At 34.8% G+C, this 27,098-nt stretch overlaps 1 protein-coding gene across 4 annotated transcripts in view; it reads right to left on the reverse strand.

The window, feature by feature from the left end:
• Positions 1-27,098, reverse strand: part of GRID2 (glutamate ionotropic receptor delta type subunit 2) — a 1,534,703-nt gene that overhangs the window by 710,449 nt on the left and 797,156 nt on the right. For all 4 annotated transcript variants that reach the window (XM_045997867.1, XM_045997868.1, XM_045997866.1 and 1 more), the window contains exon 3: positions 9,263-9,547. In XM_045997867.1, the coding sequence (XP_045853823.1) occupies positions 9,263-9,547 (285 nt within the window). The remainder of the gene's footprint in view (positions 1-9,262; positions 9,548-27,098) is intronic.

Consider the following 27,098-nt stretch of genomic DNA (forward strand, 5'->3'; position numbering starts at 1 on the left):
TAGTTTAAAACTACATTAGGCAAATTGATTTTTGCCCCTTCTTCTTTTCTTTTTTCTTCTTCAAATATCTAATGGGTTAGTATGTCTTCTAATTTTTTGTTGAGATATAATTTACATATAATAAAACAAGCAGACCTCACATGTATATTTATTGTATTCCACTGTAACTACCACTCAAAACAAGATACTGAAAATTTATATTATCACAGAAGGTTATCTTGTCTTGTGTTCTTTGCCAGACAATCCATTAGCGATCCAGAGATGCAAATACTTTTTAATTTGTGTTACCAGGATTAGTTTTTTATGTTATTGGATTTCATATAAGTGGCATAATACAGGGGTCCCTGGATGGTTCATTTGGTTAAGGATCTGACACTTCATCTCAGCTCAGATATGGATCTCAGGGTTGTGAGCTCAAGCCCTGCACTGGGCTCCATGCTGGGTGTGCAGCCTACTTAAAAACAAACAAACAAACAAACAAATAAATAGAATAATACAGCACATACTCATTATTTTAGGCTGCTTTCACTCAATGTTGTCATATATTTCAGAAGTTCATTTCTTTTTACTGCTGAATAGTATTCCACTGTACAGGTACAACACAATTTGTTTCACTGATTTAAAAATGATGAGCATGTAGGTTGTTTTCAGGTTGAGACCGAATGAATAATTCTTATATGAAAATTCTAAAGTAAGTATTTGTGTTGATATGCATTCTCATTTTTCATGGAAAATGCCTGGGAGTGAAATGGGTAAGTCATACACTAGATGCATATTTAAAATTGTGACAAACTGCCAAGCAGCTTTCCTAAGTGATTGTACACTTTTACATACATCCAGCAAAGAATGAGTGTTCAGTTGTGCCACATTCTTGCTTCCATGTAATAAACTGACCTTCAGCCAAACTAATGGGTACAGATCGGCATCTCATTTTATTTTGCTTTTACCTATGGACTGAAAAGTTGAGCACTTCTTATGTTTATTGGGCCTGTATATATTTTCTTATGTGAATTATCTGCACAAGCCTTTTGCCCCTTTTTAATTGTATATTTTTGTTGGTCTCATATTGTTGCATTGTAGGAATCGTTTTTCTTTTTAATTCTCTGAGTTTTTTGCATATCCTATGCATTTATATAAGCCTCTCAGATATAAGTAATGGGATATATTCCCCTGCTTGTAATTTGCCTACTTATTTTCTTACTGGTGTCTGTTAATGAGTAGATATTATGAATTTTGGTGAAGTCCAAATCATTATTTTAGTTTCAATTATTTTTTTAGTTTTTTTTTCTTTTCTTTTTTTTTTAGTTTCAATTTTTTGATGTGCCTACAAGGATATTATCTTATGTTTTCTTCTAAAAAGATTAATAATTCTAGCTTTTAGTTTAGGTTTATGATTAATCTTGAACTGATTTTTTAATGGTGTGAGATAGGAGTCAAGGCTTTTTATTTTTTTCTTTTCCTTTTTTTCTTCCCTTTTTGTATATATACCCAGTTGTTTCAGTACTCTTAAGAATACTTCTCCACTGAATTGACTTGGCATGTTGGTCAATAACAAACTGGCTGAGTGCAAATGAATAGACTTCTGAACCCTAATGTGATCTTTTTATTAATCCGAGGCCGATATGAAATGAGCCTTGAAATCAGGTAAAGCACTTAATACAGTTTTATTATTTTTCAATATTGTGACCATATGGTATCTTTAGACATCTATATAAATTTTGAAATCAGCTTATCAATTTCCTCAAAAGAGCCCACAAATTTTTGATTGGGATTACATTGAATCTATAAATTGATTTATTGAGAATGGGGATCTTAATTATATTAAATTTTCTAAGCCATCAACCAATATTCTTTTGGGCAAATTTTGTATTTTCCAGTGTGAATGTCCTGCAACATTTTGTAGATTTCTCCTGAGGCACTGCAAGTTTTCACAATTTTGTTTATTTCACTTTCTGATTTTTTACCGCTATTATATAATTATTTTCAAACATTCATCTTTAGTCTGTAAACTTGCTAAACTAACTTAAAATTTTTGCAGGATTTTTTTGAGATTTCACAGGATTCTCTATGTATATAATTGTGTGTTGATAAAAAGAAATTTTTATTTCTTCCTCTCCAAACTTTATGACTATTAATTTTTATTTCTTGCTTTATTTCTGTGGTTGGAACTTCCAGTAAAACATTTTTTTTTTCCCATGAGGAAGTCCCTCAGTGATATTTTTTCTTTTATTTCTGGTATTGGTAAATTTTGTTTTCTGTGTTTTTTTTTTGATAACAATTTGTTTCACTAGGAATTCATCACTTTTATTAATCTCTATGAATAATTAATGATTTTATTAGAAAATATTTAAGTAATATTTCCACCCAACATAGGGCTTGAATTCATGACCTTGAGATCAAGAATCACATGCTCTATCAATTGAACCAGCTAGTTGCCCCAAGAATTAATAATTTTAGATTTTAGTTTTATTTATTGCTTATTTTTATTTCATTAATTTCTACCCTTATTTAATTATTTTATTTATTCTACTTCAGGTTTATACAGCCTTATTTTGCTATATTCTGAAGGTGGACATTTAGTTAGTTGCTTGCTATTTAAGCCTTTCCATTGATTTGTTATTTTATTTTAATTAAATTTATTTTATTATTTTATTTTATTTTTGTAGTTATTGTGCCTGGGGCTCAGTGCACTGATGCCTTTCCTAGGCATGATGCTTCCTTCTCTTTCCCCAGACAAACCTGGGTGGCTGCCTGGCCTAAATGGAGCTTAAGGGAGTTGGACTTATATTCAATTCCTGCCTCCTGGAGTCTCTTGATGGATTGACATGATTCTGAAACATAAGGGTAATGAACACATGGTGAACACACTGTCAACTCCTCCTTTATGGCCACTGCAGGCTAAAGTTGGGGCACATAACTGGTCTTCATAAGTTTTGTAAAAATGTCCTCTCTTGCACCTGACCATTCCTGATAAAAGATCTGAGTGCAAACAGGAATCAATGAAGAAAAAAAAATGCAATTACAGTTACTGGAATGGGACACGCCATATTTCTGGAACTGGAGAGCAACAACTCCAACACAAGGAAGGGACATCCTTAGGCCCCCTAATACAGAATAGATGTGCATTAATGACTTTTGTCTTTCAGAACAACTCTTGGGGTTCTCTTCATGAAAGAATATACCCTGGTGCAGACCTTTCAAATTGACTTAAAAGTCTTAAATTTAACTGACTGCTGGACCTCCTATTCCTCATCAGAGAGGGCTATACTCAGGATTTGATCATCATTCCCTTAATTTTATCAAAAAGACTATTGGAAACCACAGGGGATACAGTCCCCCTGCAAAACACCTGTTAGTATCTCCAAATACCTTCTCTACCTGTACCTTCATTCATTACATGAGGCAGTAAGAAAATCACTAGACTGATGCCATACAACAGAGGCTAGTAAACAATTTCTTAAAGGACCATAGTGTAATATTTTAGGCTTATGGGTTATATTATTTCTATCGCAACTGCACGACTCTACTATTATAGCTCAAAAGCAGACATAGACAGCACGCAAACAAATGAACATGCTGTGCTCCAGTGAAACTTTATTTACAGAAAGAAATTTCAGGCCCAACAGTAGGTTGTTAACCCTCGAAACAAACACTAAAGACAGATTGTATTGACTGACCTCAGGCTGTTCCTCCTAATCAAGAGCTGGATTCAAATATCCTGTATGAATTGAGAACTCTTAGGAATACCAAAAGTCATATTGAAGGCCCTATTTTCTCACTCAGGGGGTCCCAGCACTGTAACTAACCATTCCCTCCACTCTTTCCTAACTTTCATCTCCCCAATCCCCTCCCACACCACACCAGGGACATTGTGTGCCCTTCCAGAACTTAGTTTTCGTGTGAAGGTTACCTCTTTTCTGAAGACATGAGTCACGCATTAGGGGTGGCTTTGAGACTTTAACGTGTTTAGGCAAACACCAGCACCAGATGATATAGTACTTTACTGAGGTCTCTCTAAAGTAAGGCTTACCTAATTAATTTAGGGGAGCTACATGGAGCCATATCTGACTTATTACTGAGGGGTATTCTGTAGGTGGTCTTCCCTATGATAGCAATCATCCAGTTAGATTTTTTTCTCCTGAATTTCACTAAAGTGATTGATGGTATGATTTCACCTTAGAAGTCATTCAGGTCAGCCTCAACTCATTGGACAACGTTGTTCTGGATGATAGAATTTCCCCTTGTGAGACAGGTAGAATCTTTGCAATTACAAATAAACCCTATTGTACCTGGATCAATGCTCCTGGCCAAGTAAAAAGGTTTTGCAGAAATTTAAGGAGGAAACTCTCTGACTTTTTAAAGTAGCCTCTTGCTAGTTCATGGGATTTATTTAGCTTGCTGAGTCCAGGACCCTGATGGGCATAGTTAATACCAATCTTGCTTATTAAAAATCTTATTTATAGTGTCCTTAGATAAATGCAGAAGAGACAAATTGAGTTGATCTGATCCTACCTCCTGTCAGTAAGATTAACCAGAGTGGTCTTAGGATTGGCATATATATATGCCAAACAAACAAAAAAGTCTTTTGGAGAGACAATTCTCTACAGGTTTTGTGTCTTATGGCATATTATGCAAGCAGAAACTCCCTAGGTAAGAGAGACTAATTTACAACGAAGATAGTGTCTTTTTCTGGACATATGCCGAGCAGGTTTACTTAGCAGCCCATCATACCAGATCCAGATCCCCAAAGCCAGGGCTCCTCAGCTGCCATACAAGCCCACTGCATGTACAGCATCCACTGGAGTAGCTCCACGTAGTCTTGTAAGACATGAGGTCAAGAGGAAGCAGCATTAATATGAGGCTCGCGCTGCTTGCTGTACCATGAGCATTAAAGTCCTCTATCTGTCTAAGAAGTAGAGTGTTTTCTGCCAGCATCCGTGAAATTGATGCAAGTAAAATCTCAGACCCTTCATAGCTCTTGACAATATTATATCACAATTCTCAGCTGTAAGAGAGCCAAAAAATATAGTTTTTCAGTGGGAGATATTGGTTTCTCAAATGAACTTTGCATTCTGCTGGCAAATTTAAAAGCAAGAATGGTTATTCTGCAGGCAGGCAGCTGTTTGTGGTGATGGTCAGCCTCCTTTGGCCCAATGACTGTCCTGTTTCCATACTTCCAGTGATAACCCAGTCTTCCGAATCAACATACAGTATTTTTCCTTGATGATATTAATACGGTGAGGATCTGCAGGATTGACATCATCGTCTCTCTTTAATAAAGATGATTCTATGTATTTCATTTGTAAACTTATTTTTTTTTGTAAATTTTACAGTTGTCAGGAATTAATTTTACTCTTATTTCCATAGCATCAGAATACCCTAGTGGTGAAAAGCAAAGACTATGGAAATGACTATCAGAGTTTGAATTCATGCTTCTCAGCTTACTTGCAAATTACCTGATGTCTTACATCCTCAGTTTTTTCATTTGCAAAAATCATCATCATCATCAACATCATCATCATTATTATCATCCTCCTCTCCCTCAGAGGGCTGTTGTGAGGCTTAAATGAGATGATAAGTGTAGGCACTTGGAACAGAGCCTAGAGATAATAAATGCTCTCTGTAAGGTTAGCCCTTTTTATTACATTCTTGGGGAATAGTTCACTGTAACTCCTTTATATTCATTATACACAGTTAGGAGTATAGGCTCTGATCAGACTTTAGAACTCAGCTCTGAGGGGCGCCTGGGTGGCTCAGTGGTTTAAGCCTCTGCCTTCAGCTCAGGTCATGATCTCAGGGTCCTGGGATCGAGCCCCTCATTGGGCTCTCTGCTCAGCAGGGAGCCTGCTTCCCCCTCTCTCTCTGCCTGCCTCTCTGCCTACTTGTGATCTCTCTCTGTCAAATAAATAAATAAATTCTTAAAAAAAAAAAAAGAACGCAGGTCTGATACTTAGCTGTGTTTTGTGAGCAAGTAACCCAGTTGGTTTTGTTTCTTTTTTTTTTTCCTGTTTTCTTATTTGTAAAATTGTGATAATAATATTACCTACTTCATAGAGTTGTTGAGAAGATTACATGATTTAATGTAAAATGCTTATTCTTAGGCCTGGCAAATTAAGTGTTCAGAGATACTATTTTTAATATGTTTTATTACTATAAGACTTGTTCACACTTTCTCTGTTGGAGTGACTGTCTCTCACATGTTGTGAAAGTTAGCTAGCATTTCGAAAGGCAACTTTCAAGGTCAAGGTCCACCCATAAAGCCTTCTTTGATCACTGTTGCCAAAAATTCAACACCTTCTTCATTAAACACCATTAGCATTCAGTTTGCATCATTCATAACACTTAACACACTATTTTCTCCATTAGAAGAGTCATAAATATTTTACCTCTTTTGTTAACTGTAAGCTTCTTAGGGCTAAGACTACATTCTGTAAAACTTTTTATCTCATATTTTGCATTGCACTAAGCAAATGAGCAATGAACATTTCTTAAATGACACATTTTTAAAAAGCTCAACACTTCCTAAACTCTTTTCAAGCCTTTTAAAAAATGTCTTGAATCAATCCATTCAAATAAAGTTTCCACATTTTCTTTTCTGTTTTCATCCATTTACTTAGAAACAAAGACTTGAATTTTCTTTGTTAAGGAATTTAATGTAGACTTTTATACTGTGCCCTTAATCATAATTAACTGCTTTTGAAAAAAGTGTTTCTCTAATTAACTGGATATAGAAACCTAATCTTGTTTTTTTTTCTTTTTCTTTAAAGTATATTTTTATAAGCAAAATATACATCTTCAATCACATTTGGCTCCAGCAGGATACCTTATTTCATCCATAGATGATGCTTAATCCATTCCTTAATGAAAGCAATTCCTGATAACTAAGATAAAAGTCAAGTATAATTCCAACGTTTGAACTTAAAATGATGACATTGATGAATGGATTGTAAATACATGTAGCCCTCTTCAAGGTAGAAGGTATTTGGATAGCTTGATGTTTGTTTTGGACTCTAGCCCAGTTCTTTACTAGCAAGATTTATTGTGAGTATCAAAGGGAACTTTTCTTTTGTTAAACAAGAATATTAGTGGAAATAATTTTAAGGATACAAGCAGGGTAATTTTTCATGAATTATTAAATTAAAAAGTAAGTCAAAAGCAAGTTTATCATCAAAGTAAAAGAAAATATTTTTGTTATTATTATTATTCCTAAAACAAACCCTGCTTCTAACAGAGGACTCAGTCATTCACTGTGATAATAGCATTTCATGTACTTATTAAACAGAGGAAAGGAGAATAAGAAATGTTAAATGAATGTAAATGATTTTCTATGACTATGAATTTAGTGTACATTTTCAAAAACATTTACTTCATCAATAATAAAAAGGTCTTCTCTTATAAGAATTTCCTAACTGTAAACCAGGTAGGACTTGGAAACAAGGCACCAAGGGATTTTCTTTCCTCATGGATGTATATAATGAAAAAGTAAAATTCTCATTTTAATGTTGTGAAAAACTTTCACCACAAACACTTTTCTGTTCTCTATTTTACTGGACTATTTTGATAGGACTAACTAAAAAATATTTTCCCCCTATAAAGAAAGCTTTACAGTTTAAAAATTCATTATTTCAGGTTATATTTGAGCAGAGAATGTGAGAATGCCAGTTAAGGTTATAAAAATCATAAATAATGTGACGGAAAGAAAATATGAATATGACAAAATATGAATATGACAAAAGCATATTCAACATATTTTTTTCCAGAGGTAGGGTTTACAATGTTCACAAAATAATCCTGTCAGCAAATTTCAAATCTGTGTTCAACCCTTACTTTTACGGATGAGCCAATTATTTTTTCTTTTCTTTTTTTATTTTATTCATTTCAGTCTCTTGGTTTTTGTTCTGTGATCCCTAAATAATATGAATTAAGCAACAAAAATAAGGATTTCCGTCCTGGAGACAACTGTGCTTCTGGAAAGGGCCACAGACTTCTGGCTGAAATCTACCCATCAAGTTTACTGCTACTCAGGCTGTCAAAACCCCATGCGACCTTTGAATATTTAGGGCTAAATGTAACTGCCACTTGCTCTCCCTCCCTGGGAGTCCACAGGGGTTCTTATTCGTTGCTTTCCAGATTTCTGCCAACCTGTTTGTACTCAGTTCTATTGATGCCACTTTCTGGCTCGCTCTTGTGTAACTGTTCTCCAATATTGTTAATAATGCTGGGTAGATTATGACAAGAAAACCATTATTTTTAAATGTTAATTTATTTGCTAAGAAAAAATTGGTTGTAGTACAGAGGGTGAAATCATCTTGATTTTTTGAAATAAAAAAATAAAAACCAGACCCATCAATACTGAATGGAAAATATTTTTCTGAGACTTCTTTTTAAGGCAAATCTCTAAAGAAACATATGTTTTGAAATATATATCTTCATGAAGACCTGCTAATTTTCTTTCATTTTATGATATCCATCTCTATTCCCCCTAATGACAAAAACTGGAGAAACGAAATTTGAACATCTTTGGGATCAGTCAGTTAGAAAATAGATTTATTCAGGAAAAAAAGAAACAATATAGTTATCATTTTTGTTCACTTTTCTTAATGTAACACAAGTAAAAATACTGAGACTAAGTATTTTCTCCTTGAATTGCAGTAAATAAGGGCTAATGTTCTCTGTTTTATCCTGGGAAGTTAAAGAAATTAAGTGTCTTCATACTACTCAACATTTTTGTGAAATTTCATATTGCGGACAAAATACCATGCTATTCACTAATATAAACTGTTACTTCCAAAGAGCGTAAGGTTGTAAAATATGTCAGGTTTTTTGTTTTTTTTTTTTTTAACCAGTAAATATGAGTAGGCATCTATTTTCAGTGTTCTAGGATCTGTCCAAAACAGTGTTTTATTATTCTATAAAGATAAAATGTTTTCGAAAAGGGAAGAAAGACAGTATTGTCTTTATGACTTCTCAATATTTGAAAATTCAAGATATATTGGAGTCAGATTCCCTTTAGAAACATTTATAAAGTGAGCATTAGGTACAGATATTTATTTTTTAAATTGACTTCAAAGTGATTTAATACAAACAGCTGAACTTGAACTTAACAAAACTTTTTGCTTTTGCTGCTAGATTTGTAAGAAGATTATAACAGAACAAGAAAATCGCAGATAGCAATGAGTAAGCTTCTTGAAGTTTTTCAAGATTTAATGAAGTTGCTTGCCATGCAAATATTATAGAATTCACACAAATCACAAACACTTACCATATTCACTATCATAGAATATAATGAATTTCTGCCAGGCATATTCTGTGACCACTCTCAGGATAACGTCATTTAAGTAGACAGGTGGGCGAACAGAGAGAGTGTAGTCATCATTCCTGTTGCTCCTGGTGAGTCCACAGCCACTCCTTGGGGTCCCAGCTGTTGAGCGCTGTATGAAGAGGTGGGGGATATGCATGGCATCTGCCAGCGACTGGAGGGACCCTGCTGACGTGCAGCCAATGGAGCTGACCAGGGCCAAGATGCCTTGATTCATAAGTTCACAGGCTGCAAGAAAGCAGAGTAATATTCAAATGTCAATGGGTTTCATATAACTTCTCTTTTGGAGTGAAAAAAGCTTATGGAGTTATTACACAGCTATGGATTTTTTTTTTTAAATGAACACTCTCCATGAAGAAATCCTATAATTACAAAGTGTTACTGGAATTCAGATAAGGAACTCTGCCCTTATTAGCTATTTGACCTTGTGAAAATTACTTGCTTCTCTTAGTCTCAGTTTCATCATCTGCAAAGAGGGTAAAACAGCATGAATCTTGCAGGATTATTGCTAGGATTGGAGATAATTCAGTGTCTGTTATTTGCCTTTCATATGATAGGCACTCAATTAGTAACAGCTATACTTTTATAATTAGCAATGTATAAATTCAGAGAAAAGATAATTCCTCACTGAGTATGTAATACAAGGTTTCAAAAAGCAGATAATATGTAAATTAGTGAAAGAATAAAAGGAAGATGAAAGGCTTAAGTAAGGAATTTCTGGCTACAGAAAACAGCCATTTTGGTATCTAAAAGTCTAATGACACTCTTTCTTATTAAACAGGAAAAATGAAAATGTTTTTTGTTCTTTTCCTTGGCAGTCAGAAAACTCATGGTCAAATCAAATACTGAGTTTCAACAATTGTCTCATTCTGGCTTCTAGTTGAACAATTCTAATCTTTTTTATGTGATTTATTATCTGTGTTTTAATTTCACTTTAACTATTCTGTGTATGCATATATGTTTACTTCAAAACATTTAAAACTGGCTCAGATATAAATTATAAGTACGTATCAAGACATAAGATATATAGAAAAAACAGAGTTAATAAGTCTTAATTTTCTCTCTCTTTTTTAAAAGTGATCTCCGTGCCCAATGTGGGACTTGAACTCACATCCCTGAGATCAAGGGTAGCATGCTCTACTGACAGAGCCAGCCAGGTGCCCCCTAATAAGTCTTAACTCTTAATAAGTCTTAATAAGATTAAGATATCTTAGTGATCTCATAATGCCAATCTCTGAAGGCAAGAGATTAGAAAGAAAATCAAAAGTAAATTCAGATGGAATCAAGGTAAAATAAATTTTATTTGAGAAGGCCAGTTATTATGATTGGTCCAGGCATTATTCTAGATTTTAGGCATTGTAGGTATAATATTCTCTCTATATATATTATTATAATCTGTTTTGCAGAGTTTTTAAAAAAAAATCAAAAACAAAGTTACATGAGAAGTAACTCCATGTTATTAACTGGCCAGCTAATGAGGGCTGACAAAGGGCAAGCTTAGAAGTACTATACACATGACATGCATATAAACACCAAATAAATGGATTATGATTAATTTTAAGCCAACCAGTACATACAAAATAAATTAGTAATAATCAGGGACATTATTTTCAAGCATAAGACAGGTTATACAATTTCAAATGAATTTGAAAGGTAGAGTCAGGGATGAATGCTTCTTAGGTCATAACTGACAGAGGTTGAAGTTTCAGTACAAATCATAGAACCTAATCATATTTGTGAATTCAACATTTATAAAAGCAGTATGAATTTATAGTTATAATTTTAATGGATTTAGGCAAAAACACTGGTCAAAAGTTTGCCGCTTCATAGTAGGAAATAAGACCATTACTGATTTATATAAGCAAATAGGAATTCACTTTTTATTTTATTTTATTTTTTTTTCCCTTTTTATTTATTTATTTATTTTTTCAGCGTAACAGTATTCATTCTTTTTGCACAACACCCAGTGCTCCATGCAAAACGTGCCCTCCCCATCACCCACCACCTGTTCTCCCAACCTCCCACCCCTGACCCTTCAAAACCCTCAGGTTGTTTTTCAGAGTCCATAGTCTCTTATGGTTCGCCTCCCCTCCCCAATGTCCATAGCCCGCTCCCCCTCTCCCAATCCCACCTCCCCCCAGCAACCCCCAGTTTGTTTTGTGAGATTAAGAGTCATTTATGGTTTGTCTCCCTCCCAATCCCATCTTGTTTACAGAACTGAATTTCATGTTTAGATTACAGTAATTTAAAATGATCAAATAAATGCAACAGTTTACATAAATCCATCATAAGAACAATAAAGTTTAAGTATAGAAGCTGAGATGAGAGAATTCAGTGTAAGTATTATATGCTGTCACATATGAAAATTGCCTATTTTAATTTTCATATTTAAAAAGAAAAACTCTGGAGTCATATATAAATTGTTATTTATCATATATAAATTTGCTTTAGTACATATTCTGTGATTTCTTCAAACCAACTATGTTACTTCCTATTAACCTCTATTAGTAAGAACACAAACTGAGCAAGTACTAGAAACAATTGCTATTATTATATAAACAAATGTATTACTTTTATTAGTATTTGGTGTCATCTATCCTGTTACATATATAAGCAAGAATGAACTCTCTATAAAATCAATATAGGAATCCTCAAAAATTGCAATCAGAAAACCATGTAATATTAAATCTGAAAGGTAATTTAGAAATTAGGTAGTCCAGGGCTGGAAAATCATCTTTAACTGCTATGCTATCTGTGACTGGGTTGGTTAGCTGGCAACCTGGAACACTAGTTTGAGAAAGATTTTGAGACTCAAAAAGAAAGATTACCAAAATCACGGTGTTAGGTTTCTCATAGGAAGAGACTGGGAGAAGTAGTAGCCTGCAAGTCTTAGACTTGTATCCCATATATAGTGCTCAACCTTCTGTTGTTCACAGTTGTTAAGAAAACATAGGGTAAAATAAATAGAAGATCCTTAAAATAAATAGAAATAAAGAGAAGATCCAGGACTCTAACTCATCATCCAAAATGCTTTTCACCATAGTCAGTGAATGATACTGGTAACCTTAAAATCTTGTGTGGTGAAGAAAAGATAGACAGGTCTCCATACGCAAAAGCTCAATTGGAGATTGTCTATTGTCAAGTTTGGTAAAAACAGGTTGATCCACTAAGAAGAAAAGGAAGAGCCCATATGCCTAAAATGAATTGAAACTGGTTGACCCAAAACACAGTGCTGGTTGGGCACATATATGAATGGGTCTACAAAGCAACCTATCAAGGAGCTATTTGACACCCATTTTGTCCCATTTTACCAATATAAAATGTTGGTTGAAGAAGAGAAGATACATGTTTATATGCTCTGGAGGTTGACCCTTTATAGGGTCCTATATAAAGATAAGCATAAAAAAAGAGATTATAACTCATGGCAGCAAAAGAGAGATTTGAGGAAATGAAGGGCTACTCCAAAAACAGAAACAAAGATTAGTGAGGCAATCTACATTTTGCTACAAGAATTCCACATATTGACTGTTTGGAAACCACATTATTTAGACTTTTCATTCCATACAGTGCCTTCTTCAGTTATTAGGTAGTGTGAAACTGAATTTGCAAGACCAGAGTGTGTTTTTTTATGGGTATCCACCACCTTTTTATTATAAGAATCTAAAACAAAGACTTCTCAATAGCATATTTCTTTCCAACTATTATTTCAACTCCTGTGATTTATTTTATGTATACATGTACATACGCACTTCCAAACACTGAGTATATTGAACCTCTTGCTGCTTTTGTGACTCCAGCTATCTGCGCCTTTAACACTATTGAAGATGTCTGAAGCATGTACTCATTGCTGGAAGCACCCCTTTTCTCCCCTCCCTCTCTTCCTTCCCTCCTCCTCTACTCCCCACCCTTCTTTTAATAGCAAGTGCAATTAGCAACACTTTCACCCATTTGGGTCACTCAGCAGCTATGAAAATGAAGTTCTCTGTATAAATGTGTAAATTTAAGTTAAATGATGTTCATGTACACTCTTTTTTTTTTAATCTCTGAAACTAATCAGTTTAAGTCTTATTTTTCTTATTAAATAAAATGGGATTAAAAGTAAAATCTATAAAGGGTCTTGAAATTGGTTACCTATTACTGAATTCTCAAGGAGAACTCAATGACATTTTTTTGGATAGCACCACCTTTTTGAATACATTTATTCTCAGTGATATATTTTCTAACTCATTTGTATTGACCGATTTGTCCTGATATAACCTCTTTCAGTGATTTTAAATCACATCAGGACCTTAGCACATTGCTTTCATACATTTGTTCTACAACAGACATTTATCAACTTTTAACCATGAGCCAGGAACTTCTTTGGAGATCAGAGAGTGCACAGACGGATTCCACTGTCAAAGATCTCCCAATCTATTCACCATAGTGTTTTCAAAATCTCTGAATTCTGTATCAGAATTCAAAGTGGAGATTTAAGAAAAATACAGATGACTAAGTCTACTCCTAGAAGTCCTACTTTATTCATCACAGGCTAGTGGTCATGTATTTGCATTATGATGGATTATCTGAGTAGTTCTGATGTGTGACCCTTTCGGGAAAACATGACTCTGGTGGACTGTAACTGCAATATTCTTTAATGTGATTGTTGCAGAACATCTAATATTTATTGAATTTCTCTTACTTTTTTTTTTTTTAACAGTGATATTGTTGACAAGATGGCCATAACTGGGGAGTGGAATTTCCCTATTTTTCTAATTCTTTTAATTCACAAGTGGGGGTGAGGTATAAGAAAAGAAGTACAAAGAGTTAATAAGAATTATTGTACCCCCAAAAGTCATCCTTGTCTCCATTTTATTTCTAATAATAAACCAAGAAGTTTATTCTTGGAATGAGTCTTCATTCTTTCAAATTCCTCCAATTCAAATAAAGAGTACCAAATTTCCACCATTCTAAAATGTGTGTAGCTTATGTATTTTGCAATATCTGAAATCAAGGCCTGTTTTAAAATTGATCAATACATTTAATATGCTGGATTATTTTTCTTGAAAAAAATTGCTAATCAATATTGAATGTTATAATCAGTGAACTCTTAGAAATGAGAAAATAAGGTAAACTTCCATGGCAGATGAGAAAGATTTGTATTCTTTCTACAAAAGCTGGATTTAATTTAACTTCTTTTTTTCTCTTTAATTCATTAATGAGTCACAAGCCCACTGTTGATAATTGCTTTCTTCTCTTTTTGAACTACCAAAAAGCACCGACATTTGCTTTCATACTTGTAAGAATATAGTAACACAAAACATTCAGCCTATACAGACATTTAACATTATTTGCAAATATGACTTTTAGCAACCATCTTAGAGGTGGCTATAAAAAAATAGAGTTTATTTGACACATCATCAAGTAGTTTGCCAAAAACATAATAATTTGGAACAAATTTTTCTAAATAAAGAGGTCTTTCTATATAAATAGTGTTACAAGGTCCAATTTAATCATAATTATCTACTTAGGAATTGAAACTACAGGAAAAAAATCATTTAATTATAATTAAAACATTGGGACTTAATTTCTTCTTTAAAGGAATATAAATGGCTAAAATGGTTGATTACCAGCCATCCAATGAGTTCAACTGGATAATTTTCAGTCGACTACCTTTTTATTCACTTAGAGCCAGCATGAATCTCTCATTTGTGATCTAAGCCTGACATGGACTAAACATTTAACCTAACACCTATTATAAGTCATTGTATTTTTCCATATACATTTCATAACAACTCTATGCAGAAGAGCTATTATTGTTGTCATTTTCAAGTAAGAAACTGGTTAAGTGAACTTGAATGCATTCTCCAAATTCACACGATTATTAAGTGGCAGAGCTGAGATTCACATCTAGCACAGACTTTAATTCTGGGCCACAGAGAACTAAAAACTCAGTTTTCAAACACAAAGTCACATATAAAAAGGTCTAAGTCACTTAACTTACTATAAGATTCAGGATATTTCAGCCTCCTGGATGTAAAAGAGAAAAGAATAATTACGATACCATTTTCTCTTTTTCCCTTTGTGTTTGGCATTAAGGCATAAACTTATAATGTTTCAGCTCCAAATAGAAAGAGTATACACAGAAAATTTAACAAGGGTTAAGGCATAAACTTATAATGTTTCAGCTCCAAATAGAAAGAGTATACACAGAAAATTTAACAAGGGTGAAACAAACTATTAAGAAGAATTTACATGGTATTGAGTATAGTTTCGATCAATCCTTAAAGTGATTCCTCTAACACCGATGTGATAAAAATGATAAAAATAATGACAAAATAGAAAAAAAATGAGAAAATATCTATCTTTGTATAGCGGTTTGGATTTTATAAAGTGTTTTTATTTGCACTTGATTACTTTACCAGTACATGACTATATTAGATAAAATTCCTATCCTCATTTATTTAACACTAATTTGAGGCTCATTCTTACATTTCCAGTAAGCAGTGGAGAGAGGGCTGGAATGTAGATTTTTATGTTTACTCTACCTTCCAGCTACATATTTTCATAGGCTTCTATTTATGGAAATTCCAATTAGTCTCCTCCCTTTTAATGTCAGTAACAATTCTGCGATGAACACACCTATGTACATATACATTTATATGTTACAAATATAAAATACACATACTGTATCAGGCAAGAGCCTGGTACTTAGGACGCAGGGTAGTCAAAAATAGGCCAATATACAATGGGAGAGGCAAAACATATTCAAATGAATGTATAACGATATCCTGAGCAGTTGGTAGGCCAACAAGGGTCATTATTCTGACAGCCCAAAGCACTTTTCCTAAACTATGGGTTGGGAAAGCCTTTTGTGCAGAAGTGAGTCTGGAGCTGCATTCTGAAGGATAAGTAGGACTAATTAGGTGAAGAGACGTTACTTTGATGGAAAAGGGTGAAGAAAATACTTCCAAACAGAAGAAAGAGAATGTGCAAACGTTCTGTGGCAGAAAGAGCATGGGCTACAGGAGGGCGAAAAGAGCTAGGTAGCTGGAGTGCAGAGAGCATGCTAGAGAATGCAGCAAGATGAGAATGCAGGGGCAGTCTGGAAATAGGAACCCTGCCTGGGTTTGTTTGTACTGTGGTCATTTGAAGGAGAGCTTTACATATTTTCAGTACCGACCCCTTATCTGGTATTTGTATGTTAAATAACTGCCTTTACCTCTTCTTATAATTTAAATTTATGTATAATTTATATAGCTCTTAAAAAGTCTTAAAATTATTATGTAATCAGATTTGTCAGTCTTTTACTGCCAGATATATTTTCCTTCACCCATGTTTAAAAAGGCTTTTCCCCACAGCCTCCAGACTTATGATCAGTTTATCTAAAACAACATTTTCCCTATCCTATACCCTGCAGCTGATCATCAGCTGATGAAAGATACAGTAATAAGAATTTAGGAAACTAGATGAGCACAGAATGTTGTTGTAGTTGATACGGGTGATATCTGATCTTTATCTGCATAATCCCAGCCAGCAAAGAGTGAGAATTAAACATTATTGTGACAAGAATGATGATCCATATCATTCTTTATGTTTGTCTTCAAAATTTTTTTCCATCATTTTATGGAAATTCTAGTTATTAAACTTATTATTCTTTTATAATATGGCACGTCTTGGAATTAGAACTGATTCTTGCAAGATGAGTGACAGAATATTTAATGTACTCTAGCAAATTTTATCTTGTAAAAATAAGAGTAAGATCATGGTAGAAAAAGATAAGAGGATGTGTGTGTTTATGTTCGTGTAAGAGGAAGGCAGAATGACAAAGCAAAAGCAGAGATAAAATGCTCCTGCAGTTATTGCCATTTATCCACAATATCAAAGCCAAAACTCAGAAGTCATCTTCAATTATTCCTCTCTCTTGGACTCCATACTCCTTCACATCAAACTTTGGTTGACTCATATTGTTAATTCCACCTCCTAAGTATTTCTCAAAACTACTCTCTTCTTGAAATAGTCACTGTCAGTCCTTTACTTCAATCCATATCACTACTAACCCAATTACTGAAACCTGTCTCCCAGCTGGTATGATTTCCTAGCCCCGCCAGCTTAAATGTTCTCCAGTCTTCTACATTGTAAACAAGGATATCGATTTTTTAAAATTCTCATTATGTTATTTCTGTGTTTTAAAGGCCATTAATAAAATACTGACAATATTACAGAATGGTGACACTAAAGAAAAATGACAATTCAATGTTAATATAGGATCCTGAATAAGATCCTGGAACAGGAAAAAAAAAAGTATTAAAAAAATTGGTGAATTTTGAATAAGGTTTATAGTTCAGTTAATGATATTGAACCAATGTTAACTGACTGTGCTTGATAATTATAGTATGGTTACATAATATGCTAATATTAGGAGAAGTGGGGTGAGGAATATAAGGAAACTCTGCACTATTTTTGCAATTGTTCTATAGATCTAAAACTACTTCAAAATTGGAAGTTGAAAACAGATAAAACTACCAATAACTTCCAAATTCTACCAGAAAAAAGCCTAAACTCTCAGCGTGGCACACAAAACCCTTAATGTCTTAGTCCCAGTCTTGGCTTGTCTTGTCTTTCTTTCTTTTTTCTTTTTTTCTTTTTTTTTTTTTTTAAGATTTTATTTATTTATTTGAGAGCGAGAGACACAGCAAGAGAGGAAACACAAGCAGGGGGAGTGGGAGAGGAAGAAGCAAATTCCCACCAGGCAGGGAGCCTGATGAGGAACTCCAGTCCCAGGACTCTGAGATCATGACTTGAGCTGAAGGCAGATGCTTAACAACTGAGCCATTCAGGCGCCCCACCCAGCCTACATTTTCATGCTTACCTCCAGCTCCCATCCCTTGCCACCACAGCTTCCGCCATTCCACTTGCTCCCTTACCACCACGCTATTTATACTTGCATTATATTATTTTGTCAATGGTCTAGTGCTTATGCAAAGTATTATTTTTTGACATCTTAACAATACTGCTTCTTCTGGTTCCTGAGTGTGGTATATACCTTCATTTAACATAGTCTTTTTAAAATTTAAAATTTTTTTAAAAGGTATTTTGGAGTATTTGATGAATGAGATTTTTCACTTCTTTTGTCGTATTTATTACTAAGGATTTTATGTATGTATGTTCTCTTGTAAATAGTACTTTTTAATTTTAATTTCTAATTTTTATTGCTAGAATATAGAAATACATCAGATTATTACATATTGATTTTGTGTTATGAATCTCATTAAACGCACTTTAGTTCTAGTGTCCTATTTTGTAGATTCTATAGTATTGTCTACATAGACAATCACATCATTTTCAAAAGAAAAAAAGAAAGGCAGTTGCACCTCTTCCTTTCCGATCTGCATGACTTTTATTTCCTTTCATATCTTATAGCACTGCCTAGTACAGAACAATGCCGAATAGACATGGTAAGAGCAGCCAGCCTTCCCTTGTTCCTGATCTTAGAGGGAAACAATTCAATCTTTGACGATTAAGTATGACCTATCTGTAATTTTATTTGTTTATTTATTTATTTTTTAACCAGGTTGTATATGAAGTTGAGAAAGTTCCCTTCTATTCCCAGTTTGCTAAGAGTTTTTGTCAGGGATGGATACTGAATTTTTGTCAAAGGTTTTCTGCATCTATGGAAATGGTCACATGGATTTTTCTTCTTGGTCTTCTCATATGAAAATTTAATTGATTGTTTATAAATGTTAGAATGTCCTTGCAAAGTTAATGCTGCCCTCAGTAAATGAGTTGGAAGGCAGTCATATTTATTCCGTTTTCTGGAAGGGTCGGCACATAGTTAGTGTTATTTCTCCCTTAAGTCTTTGGTAGAACTCACCAGTCAGACTTTTTGGGTGTGGAATTTCAGCTGTGAGAAGGTTTTTAACTATAAAAACACTTTTATAAATAGAAACAAGGATATTTAGCTTATTTAAATTCTTTTGCATGAACTTTGGTAGTTTGTATCCTCCAAGGAATTTGTCCCTTTCATCTAAATTGCCAAATTTATTGGCATACAGGTGCTCATGATAATCCCTTATAATTCTTTTAATATCTGTAGAATCTGTAATGATGTTGCCTCTCACCTTGATACTGGTAATCTGTATCGTCTGTTGTTCCTAATCGGTCTGGCTAGAGGTTTATCAATTTTATTCACTTTCTCAAAGAAACAGCTTTTGGTTTCATTGATTTTTGTTACTGTTTTTTTTTAATTTATTTTTTTCAGCATAACAGTATTCATTGTTTTTGCACAACACCCAGTGCTCCATGCAATACGTGCCCTCCCTGTTACCCACCACCTGTTCCCCCAACCTCCCACCCCCGACCCTTCAAAACCCTCAGGTTGTTTTTCAGAGTCCATAGTCTCTTATGGTTCACCTCCCCTTCCAATTTTTTTTTTTTTTTTTATAAACATATAATGTATTTTTATCCCCAGGGGTACAGGTCTGTGAATCGCCAGGTTTACACACTTCACAGCACTCACGATAGCACATACCCTCCCCAAGAATAAATGAAACAAGATGGGATCGGGAGGGAGACAAACCATAAATGACTCTTAATCTCACAAAACAAACTGGGGGTTGCTGGGGCGAGGGGGTTATGGACATTTGTTATTGTTTTTTATGTTGTTTCTTAGTTTCCTATTTCACTGATTTCCACTCTGCTCTTTGTAATTTCCTTTCTTCTGCTTAATTTTAGTTTACTTCACTCTTATTTTTTTAAGGCAGAAGCCTAAGGTCAAATTTAGACCTTTATATTTTCTAATATACTTAGTCCTATAAATTCCCTTTAAGTACTTTGCTTTAGTTTACTCTTTTTCTGCTGAACTTTACCTATTATTCATTTATGTTATTCACCTACCCGGCAGGCATAGCTAACCATAGTTATTTTTGTAGTTTTTGTTTGATAGTTCCAACATCTGGGATACAGCTCAGTCTATTTTTGTCATGTTTTAAAAAACGATTTTTTTTCTTGCGTTTTTGTGTCTGTCTCCTTATTTTAGATGGACTATTGGCTAGCAGAAATTGAGGTAAATAGAATACATTGGTTCATTTTTCCTCCTCTCAGGCTGCCAGCGTGTGGGTGAGTTAATCTACCCGGGAACTGATCTCGATATGCAGTGTCTTTGTTGTCTTCACTATGTGCAAAGCACCATAAGCTTCAAACTTCTCTCGCAGGGGGTTGTTGTTACTTTGTATTTAGAATGGGGCCTGCGTTCCCAGATTTTCCTCAGTGTTCTGCACCTCCCTTTGCTTTCGAGGGCTCCTTCTCAGACATACCGCAGTGGAATCCCTTGTGTCCTGGACCCAGCCCCTGTGGGAGATGGCCAGGTTACTCAGCAGTAGGTCTTTGCTGGCGTGGCCCACCGGCAGCCTCAGCCTCAGCCAGCCCTTGGAAGCTGGCCTTGAAGGTAGACGTTCCCCAACGTTGCTGCCCCACATCTCTGATAGATAAACACTACTTTTTATCTTTTATGGTGGGTCAAGAGACAGTTTTCTGCTTCCCTGAATGAGCAGACCTCTGCTTGATATTTGTAAAAGATGCTGGATCCAAGATGCTTTTTTTTTTTTTTTTTTTAATTTTTTTTTCCCTTTTTATTTATTTATTTATTTTTTCAGCGTAACAGTATTCATTCTTTTTGCACAACACCCAGTGCTCCATGCAAAATGTGCCCTCCCCATCACCCACCACCTGTTCCCCCAACCTCCCACCCCTGACCCTTCAAAACCCTCAGGTTGTTTTTCAGAGTCCATAGTCTCTTATGGTTCGCTTCCCCTCCCCAATGTCCATAGCCCGCTCCCCCTCTCCCAATCCCACCTCCCCCAAGCAACCCCCAGTTTGTTTTGTGAGATTAAGAGTCATTTATGGTTTGTCTCCCTCCCAATCCCATCTTGTTTCATTTATTCTTCTCCTATCCCCCTACCCCCCCATGTTGCTTCTCCATGTCCTCATATCAGGGAGATCATATGATAGTTGTCTTTCTCCGATTGACTTATTTCACTAAGCATGATACGCTCTAGTTCCATCCACGTCGTCGCAAATGGCAAGATTTCATTTCTTTTGATGGCTGCATAGTATTCCATTGTGTATATATACCACATCTTCTTGATCCATTCATCTGTTGATGGACATCTAGGTTCTTTCCATAGTCTGGCTATTGTAGACATTGCTGCTATAAACATTCGGGTACATGTGCCCCTTCGGATCACTATGTTTGTATCTTTAGGGTAAATACCCAGTAGTGCAATTGCTGGGTCATAGGGTAGTTCTATTTTCAACATTTTGAGGAACCTCCATGCTGTTTTCCAGAGTGGTTGGACCAGTCAGAATGGCTAAAATTAACAAGTCAAGATGCTTTTTATGGGTAGAGAGGTAGCAAGCTTCTGCTTTGACCAGTGCATCAACAGCAATGGATCATAGCAAGCATCTCCGGGTTTTTTTCTTTTACTCAACATCTTAAGACTTTTGCTTTGTTGGTGATAAAGGCTAGATAAGTGACAGAGATACTGTACCCGCTTCCCTACAGCCAGCCAGCTAGCCGACAGCCTGCCTTCACCACTGAGGGGAGCTGCATCTGATACCATGCTGACCCCAACTTTCTTACTAGCACTCAATGGAGGGCCATGGCAATAATTTATAAGTGAGTATGAACTGCCCCTCGTGTCTGGGATCCCCAGCTATTCTAAACAGAATAGCTCACATGTGGCTTCTACAAATTCATAAAAATTCCAAGTGATTTCCCCCAGCCTGTGTGGAAGGTAAAAAACTCCTTCTCCTGTATTTTGTCAAAGTCCAGGCTGTTTTTGTGTTTTGCTTGTCCTTGAAGAAGCTTGCCCCTCCTTAGATTTTGGTTTCTTTGGTTACTTGGAGAAATGTTATGGCATGAAAAAAATTATGATTTTGATGATTTTTTCACTTCTCCTTTTTTTCCTCATTTTTATGGTGGGAACAAATATTTTTTGCACCTTTTTGCATCGCAAGCAGAAGTGAAATGTCCAATCACTCTTTGACCATTCCGATAACATTGTGTAAGTGCCTACAACATGACCATTACCTCTTTACATGGCAGTCTTCTGGATTAAACACTACCTTTTCCAGTGCTGTATTTCTAAATATCACCATGAATGGTTTTACTTAGTTTACTGATATTTTATTTCTTGATAGCAATGTCATTCAGGCACACACATTATAAGAAGAGAACTCATTCTCCATGGGAACTTTCTTATCATGGTTGGTAGGCCTTCTCTAAGCTCATACTGGCCATAATTCTGGTGTGAACTATTGCCTTTGGCCTTGTTCTGTCTACTTTAGCCACAATAGTCTCATTTTTCCACGCACCCTCTTTTCTCTGTATTTCTTCTGTCTGGGTACTTTTGACCCATACATACCTTCATCCTGTTCCCTCATGCTAGGTTTCTGCCCTTACAGCCCCTCATTCTATATATCCCTGCTACTATCTCATGACCTACTTTATTTTTTCTTAACATTTATAATTATCTGACTTGACTTTATATACGTTTGTTTCTTTAATTTTACTCTTTCTTCCCCACTAAAATAGAAACTACATCAGAGCAGGAATTTTGTCTGTTTTATTCAATGCTTTATCTAGGTTTTAGATAAACCTAGAACAGACACCGGTCTATTGCAGGTATTCAATGAATATACACTGAATCAATGAATAATTGAATAAACATTATAGCTCTTTTCTCCAAAGCGGATGTGGTGGAAGATAGCTTAGGTACACTACAAATGGTCTTTCAGCCTTAGTAGTTCACTTCAGTGTTACTCACAGTTTACCTATTTCTCAGAAACCGTTTACTCCTGTTGATAAAGAAGAACCCTATGTGGTGTTGACAATAGTAAGATGGGGAAAGTGAGAAGAACTGTCCTTCATAACAAAAATATTTTAGCATTTTCAGTGTGTACTATCTAGAAATACTGATACTCCTTTGTGATAGGACTAGCATATATAAGCTCCATGAAAGTAGAGATGTTATGCATCTTTTTTTTTATTTTTTTAAGATTTTATTTGACAGAGAGAGCCAGCCAGAGAGGGAACACAAGCAAGGTTAGTGGGAGAGGGAGAAGCAGGCTCCCTGCTGAGCAGAGAGGCTGATACGGGACTTGATCCCAGGACTCTGAGATCATGAGCCCAGCCTAAGGCAGAGGCTTAACCTACTGAACCACCTAGGCACCCCTATTGTGCCCTATCTTTTTAAAACTCAGATCTTTTTTAAACCATCCCTATCTTTTTTAAACTCAGATGTTCTTGGCATGCAGGAGAACTCAGTAAATATTTCTTAGAAGCATGAAGATGATAGTACATGTAATAGATTAGAGCATTTCATTTGTCTTCGGAAATGATATTTTTCAGAGATTCGTTTCCAGTAGTAATATATCAAATGCAGTCCTTTACCTCTTTAGTCTATAAATATTCATTTTGAAAGTGCCTAAGATTTTATTTGATTAAAATCATCTTTTAATACTATGTATGTTTTAGAAAATTTTAAACTAAGTGGAAGAATTCATTTTGGTTTTTAAATAAACTAAAATGGCTATTTTTATAATTTATTACAGCAAGCATTAAAACATATGATTTTTCTAATATAGTATTTTCTAATTCATTGTAAAATAATTTTTTTTCTCAATCTTTAATCTGTGATTTCATTTTGATCTAATTAAGACATATGGTTGGCAGCAGAAGCTAGATCATAGTTACCCATTTGTGAATCGATCACCACTATCACAATTTATGGATAATCACATTTCACTTAGCATAAAATGCACTTGGATTTATTCTTTGCCAGGAAGTAATCTTTTACCATCTGCAGTTTGTTATTATATTCTAATTTCACTAATAATGCCTTTCAACATAGTATCAGAAGCATTTCTATTTCTGGGGGAAAAAACTGTCTACATACTTTACAGAGCTATGGAACACTGCATAAGGTCAGAAACACTATTTAATAGTTAGCTTGGCCACTGCTCGCAGCAATTATGAAGTGAAAGGAGATAATTCCTGAAAAGTACAGCATAAGTCACGTGAACTCCTTTCTCTTCTATGTTTTTTTAAGCAGCACTATGCAAGCTGTTGAAAAGGCCTGCATTGAAATCTCTGACACTAATTCTCTTTGTGTACAATTCACTTAAACATACAAAGATAATGTTTCTTCCAACGAAAGACATAAAATTGAAACAGTAGCTGACGTGACAAACTTTCAACCATTGACACCAGCATGGGGAAAAAAAAAGAGAGAAGAAAACAACAATAACCAAAAACCCCCCAACCAACCAAGCCTCCTGTACTCCTGCTATTGCCTAGGAACTGTTGTTTTCAGAGAAAAAGCATGGGGAAATGTGTTGGCTTATAATAAAGACCTACGTTGTATGTGAGGAATTCTGATTTGTTAGTCTTGGTTCAGATGTGAATCATTGTTGGGCCTTGGGCAAGAACCACTTTCTTTCTTCAGGTTTCAGTTTCTTCATGTATTAGAGATGGTTTCCTGGAGACACCATACCAAAGCTTCTCTCTCTCTTATTTCTATTATTGACCAGTTTCTCCTCTAGTTGGCACATTCTAACTTAATTGTTTACATTTTGGCCTAGAAATAGAAATAGGTTTTCTATTTTTTTTTTTAAGTGTCTTTATATACTTCTGTTTTGATTCATTGTAAGGACATTTTTATTTTCCTGTTTTCATGTGCCACTGGTGAATTGGTATACTCTTGCAAGTATACAATGAAAGGAGTACGATGGATTTTATCTATAGTATGGGTGTTTTAAAGTGTCCTGGTATTTTGGATTTTTTGTTTGTTTGTTTTTTGTTTTTCTACTGTGTAAGGGTTTATGACCCTTTCAAAGAAAAATTTATTTATTTGTAATGAAACATTTTCTTCTAATGGACTATGTAAATAGATATATAAATAGATATAAATATCTATATATATCACTAAACTGATTGCCTTTTCTTCCATCTCTAGCTCCCCAAAAAAGGAGAATGTGATTACTGATAATTTTTTCTTTTTTTTTTTTCTTTTAAAGAGAAAGACAAAGAAATTAGGATCCATGTGGATTACTATCAAAGAAGCAACCTCTGGAAAAAATATTTCTTATGGTAACATTTTCTTCACTAGTCTTTCCGTGAAACCCTGCAATATTTTATAGCTCATAACACCTTCTATGTCATACAGCCCTGAACTCTTCCCATAAATGATATCCATGAAAATTGTTTTAATGAGAGTTAGATGCTTCAGTTACAAAGAAATGTTTTACCTCAGTAGTAATAACATAATGAGAGGCTCCCTAATTTTAAAGATTTCATTCCAAAGATGTTCTTACTGCTTTTTAGCAACAAAAATACCTATGAAGCAAACAGTGATCATTATACCCTATTTGCCTCATGGAGTTTTTGCAAATCATAAATGAAAACATGTATGCAAAAGTCCCTTTTCAACAGCGAAGTTATATGCTTTACTGTAATTTATATTACCCTTATTCACACAACTCTACCCTTTTACTTGGGTGATCCTGAAGTATAAAATTTGAGTTAATGGATTACTAAAGATTATAATCATGCAGAGATTAAGTCTATAATCAGTGATTCAATCAACTATTAAGGACGTTGCCAAAGTAATACAAAGGCTGAGTAATGCAAGGTGTCCACATTCTTCAGGAGTTTACAGTTGCCTTAGTCTAGGTTACTCAATATTGATCAAATATAGGCAAGATATTTATTTAAAAGAAAAAATGATTAAGTATGCAAATATTATTTAAATTTAAATAAAGCGCACATTTTAATGTGAGTGGGATCAGTTTGGCCTGAACTACTTAAAGAATTTTTTGCTAAAGAAGCACATTAACTCTTAATTCCCTTAAAAAATGGTAGCATTTTAAAGTATTTTTTTATTGGCACACAGTCCATGCTTAACAAATATCTGATGAAACAAAAATAAAGTAGGTCATAAATGAGAGTTAGATTTTGATAACTGAAGAGGAAGAAGAAGGGTATCCTGGAATGTGGATGAAAAATCCAAACAAATAAGCTCCTCTTTCCACCTGGAAATACAATAGAGGAAACAGACCACTGTGAGACAACCTTGCTCTAACTTGAAATAAGCTTCTATAAGTAATGTGGCAAAAGAGATCACTGAAGAGCTAACAGAGCTTTAATTTCGAAAAATGTATCACTAGATTCCCAGGCAACCTCATTGAGAATAGTCAATTTATAGTACAGCAATCAGAGAATGGCTTGCTGTAGCGTTAGCTTAAGAGAAGAAATTTTAGAGAGTACTAGGAATTAGAAATAGAAGAGCAGTCATTTATGTGTCAGGCAGAGAGAACTGTTGATTAAGTAACAATTTTTCTAGACACATGTTTACCCTAGAGTAGTGATTACAATCACTCTCAGCCTCTTCAGATATTGGCCTGTTTACTGAGTGAGGACTTCATAGTAATGAGATAAAAGAAATGTAGTAAAACTACTATGTTACTCTTCTCCATATATCTTGATACTACTGCACATTGATTTTCTGTAGCATTTATAATATAGAGAGAGAAAGGGACAGAGGGAGGGAGGGAAGGATGAAGGCAGGGAGAGAGGAAAAAAAGATGCAGAAAGAACAAATACCATTCCGAAGATGTTTAGGACAGAATAAAATCTAAACTCCAGGGATGCCTGCGTAGATCAGTTGGTTAAGCCACTGCCTTCGGCTCGGGTCATGATCCCAGTGTCCTGGGATCAAGTTCCGCATCGGGCTCCTTGCTC

This window comes from Meles meles, chromosome 2 (assembly GCF_922984935.1).
Source record: "Meles meles chromosome 2, mMelMel3.1 paternal haplotype, whole genome shotgun sequence".
Taxonomy (NCBI): Eukaryota; Metazoa; Chordata; class Mammalia; order Carnivora; family Mustelidae; genus Meles; species Meles meles.